A 6,845-nucleotide genomic window follows, 5' to 3' on the forward strand; every position below is an offset into this window, starting at 1 on the left:
AGGCTTCTGAATTGTATAGGACAGCTTCCTGAAACATCAAGTGCCTCCATAAATCTGGGCTTTCCTTTTTATTTCTAATGATGCTACGTATTGTCTGTCGCTACTTGCTTAGGTCATTGCAGCAGTATCTTCTCACCACCCACTCATTTCCCTGCCTCTTAAGAGCAAATACATTTCTTTTCAGAGAAAGAACTTGACTTCTTAAATTAGTTATAATTACCTCCACTTTAGGAAATGTATAGTTTTAAAAAGGTTGAATTATTATTTTTTTCATTAAGTAGTAAAATTTGTGTCTTTGTGGCATCTATTTCCTGTGCTCGTCAGATATGTTTTTTTTCTTTTTCTTTGGGGACTCTAGCTTTTTCTTATGGCTGTGGTAGCAGTAATTGACCTCTAAATAACTTTGTTGTTACATTTTAAGAAGAAGCAATATGGTGTTATGGAAAACACTAAAGTGAAAGTCAAAACACTTGTTCTTTGGCCTCAGCTCTTCCGTAGTCTGGACCCCTCACTGTTTCCATCCTCCTTGCTGTTGGGTTGAGGTGATAAGTAAAAGAGATGAAATGTGGGGAAGTATTTTATGTGTTGTACATTGTTTGATATTATGATGGCTGAAAACTGTCTACTTTTGAGAGGGAAATTAACTTTATGTCTAAGAAAGGACTTTAACTTTCTAAAGTTATGTAACGTTTCTAGTAAATAGCATAGCTAGGTAAAAATGGAGAACTCTGCAAATGATGCTAAAGCAACAAGAGCTAATGAATACGATTTCTACTTCCAGTCCTTTCAAGATTTGATATGACTGAGTGCGTGTGTAGGGGGGAACCTCTAAGGAACTGAGTTGGTTATGGAAAATGCTGATAAAGAATACCATTATATTTTGATACAGAACATTTTACTTTTTTAATTGATTTACTCAGTACCAAGTAAACAGAGTTCTGATTAACTATTTTCCATTTCCACTCAGGTCAAAATGAAAGGGAAGAGTACGAAACTAAAGCGTGAAATAATGTTCTCAGATATCACAAAACACCTTCTTCAGTGGAAGACTGAAAGACTAAGAAGGATTACTATTTATGGAAGATCTGCCTCTGTAATTCCCCAACAAATAGGACATTTTAAGAGTATATCTTTTATAAAAAAGAGAAAAAAGTGCATTTGATGATTCTGTAAGACCCCATATAACTTTTGTCTTTTAAAAAACATATATATATAATATCTACTTGAATAATTAAAATAAGAAAATACAGAAACACAGAAAAATACTATTCCACTCATGCCTTCCTTTAATAGATTGCATCATAATATAAATTGTGTTCGTTGATCATTAGCATTTTTTGAGGATTCATTTGAGTCATCAAGATTGGAAGTTTTGATTGCTTGTGATGAATCTCTTATAGCCTTTCTTGATTATTTTCTAAATTTGATGATAAACACTGCAACATGTCTCAACCAATTAGTCTTGTCAACTTCCACTGTGGTCCCCAATCAAGTCTTTGACTTTGGAAATGACAGGAGATCCTTATTAAAAGTCATGCTTATAACCCAGACTATGAAGTAAAGGCTGAGGGAATGAATTGAAGAGTATCTCACTCCTAGTTGACTGGAAATTGAGTCAATCTAAATGAACATAATTTTTTTATGAGCTACAGGGAGTTCAAGGTGCACAAGTTAAGTATAACAGGTGGGAAGAGATGTTAAAGTATTAAGATAGCTCTATGAGCTATCCCTAAATGCATCTCAAACAAACGAAAAACAAGGTGCTATGAATTTCAAACAGGAAACACAAATTAATCCCCAAAGAGCAGCGACCTGTGTAAGTCATTGTGTAAGTAAACTGTCACATTTCGTGAGACTTAAGTAAATATAGAGAGATGATTGGAGACTATTCTGGGTCAGTTCTGCAGGGAATGACAACCACATTTGTAGAGATTTTTCCTATTTCAGTAGCAAAATTTCTGATTATTGTCTTGTGTCCTTGGTAGGCATAAGAAAAAAAGAAAAGCTTGAATTTATTTAAGCAGTGACAAAAAAAGGAATGTTTAGAGTAAAAAGTAGATCTGATCTCACACTTTGCATTTTTATAAGGTTTTCTTTCTTTCTTTCTTTTTTTTTTTTTTTTTTGGTCTGTTCAAAGAATTTAGGTCAGCTTCAAATAAGCAAAGTAGCCCAAGACAAGAAATATTCCCAAAGAACTCAATTTGCTCATTTAAACTGACCAGATTACAAAAACCATTCACAAAATTTGTCAATAGTTTGATTTTTAAAATGCATCTAAAATTTGTGTTTGAGAGACAGAGGGAATTTAGCACAAAAAGATAAGTAGAAAAGTGCTTTATTTTTTGATGATAAAATTAATAGGATCTGCTCACTTAAAAGTCAAATAGTAGCATTTGCAACTACAATAAATAATTATCTTTGCAATTTACCTTTGGAAAAGAGAAAAGTAATTCTAGATTTCCTATGAAGAATAATGGGATTTCCTTGCTGAACTCTGAGCACACAGCATAAAAATCTCAGGTCACAGTGGTTCAAAAATCAATGAGCTGACAAATGTCAATATTTCGGTTATCCACCCATCACTGTAGGAAAAAAATGACATGTAGTATTGGACTGCCTTGATTTAGGAGTTTTGGCAGGATAAAAACTCTAAAAATATCCTTATACAAATGATAATCAAATAGGAATATCATTACAAACTACAGGGGATGTTGCGTGGAGGCAAAAGCAGAGGGTTTAAATATATTGGATATAATTTAAATAACCCCCTATTCTATTTTAAACCAAGTCTACCCAGGATGCATATGCAAATCTCACTGATTTCATTTGTTGTGAATATATTTGCAGAGGTTAAATTTGTCAGTCTTTTAAGTCCCAAGCCTTGTAATAAAATGGTACTGAATGATATAAATTGGAGCATAGTCATGTTAGTCATATTATGTTCTTTTTTTGGCAATAAAAGAAACTGTAAAATATATTAAATAAAACCCTAGAGGTAGTTTTCTTAGAATCTGTTGAGGTGAAGCAGGTTTTTCTCTCTCTCTCACTCTCTTTTTCAAACCAAAACAAAATTCGTTAAAAAAATATTTTTAATAGTAAGAAAATATATAACTGTTCTCCAAAGACAGACACATATAATGATATAACTTAGCTTTATAGAAATAGAAGACAGATATTTCCCACTCCATTAGGCAACACCATTAATTAAGAATACAAGCCATTTCATCAAAATTGTAGAAGTTTTGACTCGATTTACCCAATACATTGCATTTCATATAATATTTCCATTCAGCAAACACACTGGCAGATGTATTTCTATGTGAACACTCAACGGACTATACTACAGCACACATTAGGTCATTAACAAGGTGGGAGGCAGGAGCGTGTGGGCTAGAGTGGGGTAGGTGGTGATACTGCTAGTGTGCTCACGCTTGGAACCCACTAGTACTTTGCTTTTTTACTTTTTAACCACATAATGTGCTGTCAATTTAGGTTCTACTTCTGAGTCACCCTGATGTTTTATAATGTATTTTTACTATAAGGTTTTGCATATTTGCATTCTATGAATAATGTAGAAGCAGGAAGGAATCCAATTGGCAAAGGTACACGATTTCTGGGATAATTTATAAATACAGAAAATTATCTTTTTGGATTCAATAACTTTCCTTATGCATGTGGAAAAATTTGTACCCATAAAAATATACATGTGTACTTTATTTCTACTTGAGAATATGCACATGTACCTGTCCTGTAACACATGCATATATACCTGTCTGTTCTACACACTTAAATTTATCAGTTTGTCCATTCCTCTCTTTCTATAACATTTGATGTTTTTGCAAAACCTTATCTTTATTGGATATGAAATAAAAATTGTTCTATGAGATGATGAACAGCAGGGTGTTGAAAAAAGGGTAATAATATGGTAAAGGAAATATAGATATGTAATATATATTATATAAATGTAATATATATATATATATATATATATATATATATATATATATCCCCTCCAATTTTATATAGGTCAGGAAAACCTATTGAGAAATGGCCAACTTTAATGGCTCCGTCTCCTTGAATTTCAGATTCAAGACCTCTTCCAGATGTAGCCCTAACTGGGAAGTGTACCCGTGAGTGTGATGAGTATGGCCACTCAGACTCCTGCTGGATGCCCGTCCGCACTTCTCCGGAGAGGAAGAAGAGCCAGCCCAAACTATCTACTTTCATGCCTGTTGATGAACGAGGAAGCCAGGAAAAGCTGGCCAATGGCGAAGCCGCCATCATGGGCGACCGCAACAGAAACCTCCTGAACAAAAAGTTGACCTCATCCTATGAGACCTTCAGTGCAGCTAGTTTCAGCAAAAATGAGGAAGCCAACACTGAGGATATTCCCCTCACAAAAACGGGGGAATACAAGCCATCTCCTGTCAATACTCTCACTAGAAGAGAAGTTTACCTGTAGGCTATAAAGAAGCAACAGCAAAGTTTTTTTCATGTATGAGAAGGAGGATAAGGGGTGAAAAACCTTACAAAATAAAACCTTGTAATCAAAAAGAGGGGGCTACCAAAGAGACAAAGCTTTGCCTGCCACTTCTGCCTCCAGATCGGGCCTTTAGTGAATGATACTGTTTAGCCTGATTGTAATATACAATGTAGAAACCATCCTTGTTACTTGCATGTCTAACCCCCTCACTGATTCCCAACACTGGCTCTCTCTCTTCCCCACCCCCCTCCAGAAAACAAACAAACAAACAAACAAACAAAAAAGATGGTTGCAAGTTTCCTTCATGGTAACAAGCCTGATTAGCAGAACACAGCACACTCTCATTATCCCTAAGCTGAAGTATGATTTTAGTCACTTTGATTTAGTTCGAATGTCATCTGGTTGGTCAAAAGAAAGCAGATCAGGTGAAATATATTTCAGACGTGTGATCAGAAATGATTAATCACCATGGAAGGCAATCCCTCAAAAATGATAAGAGTCCTTCTAAAAGTATAGTCCTTACAGAGGGGAACTCCAGAAGCAGCATTTGGGGGAGGATCACAGCCTTAATATTGTAACAAAGGCTGAAAACTAAACAATACCTGGTTGGAGATTGCAGTCCCAAATTGGCATATGTTGTTTTTCTCAAGTCAGAAGCATCAATTTCAATCCCATACCTGTATTGAATATTCTTAGTATATACATAATCTTGACCACATGTATCAATTACACTAGTTATAAGTTGTAAAAAATTATATATATATTTTTCAGAACAGTACCACTATTATCAACTAACTGGAACAATTATGTCATTAACAGGCCGAAGATCATGCGGCAGATCAGGGAAATCATGAAGTAGATTTGGTCTTGATGTGGAAATCCATTAAGTAACAAAAGTCACTGAACCCAGGCATGCACAGAAGCCCTCAAACACCAGTTTATTTTACATTTTCTCTATACCCAGAAAGCGTGCATTTTCTTTTAAAATGGATTTTCTTTGAAAGCTCAGAAAATGAAAAGTCAATGAGACATATTTTTGGTATTAAAATAGACAATTAGTTGAGGTTAAAGTTTAGTTTCGAAAATATTATCAGGGAAGATTTTACTTTTTAAAATCATATTTGTGGGTAGGTAGGGAAAGAAAGATACATCAGCATATAGTCTTTAAGTTCACTATAATCATTGTACAGTCAGGTTATGCTTGCTGGTCTTATCCACATTTCAAATGACCAAGTGCAATTTTTACGTGTTCAGTGCACTCTTCCATATTAACAAAAATGCATTAATTTTCAATCCTGTGCAATGTGGCACATTTTGAGACTCATAACTTTGAAACAAGGTGACACCCTAAAAGACTTACTCATTAATGTGATTTGAATGTTATTTAACATAATCTCCTAAAACCAAGCCAGAGTAAACAAGAAAGAAATGAGTTCTGGGCAGTGACATGTCTCATGGTATACACATCTCAAAGTTAGAAAATATGCAGTTTTTTTCAGTGTAATATAAAGAAACAGAATATGCAGGTTTTGAGTCACTTCCTCTACAGAGGATAATTTAATACAATTGGAAATTGAGCTGAGACATTCAGAAAAAGTGACAATCCAGGGACAGACTAGGGGATAACGGGTGAAGAGAGCAAACAGTCTCATCACTGAATGTTTGTAACCTGGTTAAGGCATAGCCTTGATGGCTCTGTAGTGGAATGTAGAAAATATGTAGCTCTGGATAGTTTCATGCTTTGCAATATTTCTCAGACTACAACATGAAGCAGCCTGGAATATAGGTTGTTAATTCACTATAGGTCATCAAATGCTTATCTTTGGAAACCACTTCTCTGTTTGGTGGGGTACTCTTTTGGGGTCATTTCCTTATGCTCTTTCTTAAATGGAGTTTTCATCTTGATGTTAGTTTATGTGTAATAGTTAGGATGAAAGAAGATATGTAATTGAAGAAACAAAAACATTGGACTAAAATATCAATAATTGAACATGTTTATGTTTGATTATTATTTACATTATGGAAAGATACAATTCTAGTACTTTGTTAGGAAACTGCATTAAAGCAGTTCTGCCTTGTATAATCTGTAAGTACCTATTAAGACAAAATACTTCTAAAGATACTTATGAAATGTATACATATTTTTTCTTGCACGTTACAAAGGAAATATTCAATTGCATAACACATGTGTGCAGCAAACTTTTTAATGCATTTTTTTCTTTCTTTCATGAGACTCTTGAAACATTAGATAGCTCATTTCACTCTATCTTAAAACCCTTCTGTTGTCTATAAAGCTAATACGGGTCATATGGGCTCTTTGGATTAATTGGATCCACATTCCCCAATGACGACTGCACAACAT

At 34.4% G+C, this 6,845-nt stretch overlaps 1 protein-coding gene across 3 annotated transcripts in view; it reads left to right on the plus strand.

The window, feature by feature from the left end:
- The window catches only part of PCDH7 (protocadherin 7), a 406,714-nt gene extending 401,389 nt beyond the window's left edge, over positions 1–5,325 (plus strand). For 2 of the 3 annotated variants that reach the window (XM_079920378.1, XM_079920379.1), the window contains exon 3: positions 4,086–5,325. In XM_079920378.1, coding sequence (XP_079776504.1) covers positions 4,086–4,462 — 377 coding nt within the window. In that variant the 3' untranslated portion in view covers positions 4,463–5,325. The remainder of the gene's footprint in view (positions 1–4,085) is intronic. The other variant, XM_079920380.1, reaches the window with a different exon arrangement.
- Positions 5,326–6,845: the final 1,520 nt, after the last annotated feature.

Source organism: Stenella coeruleoalba (genome assembly GCF_951394435.1).
Source record: "Stenella coeruleoalba genome assembly, chromosome: 4".
NCBI lineage: Eukaryota > Metazoa > Chordata > Mammalia > Artiodactyla > Delphinidae > Stenella > Stenella coeruleoalba.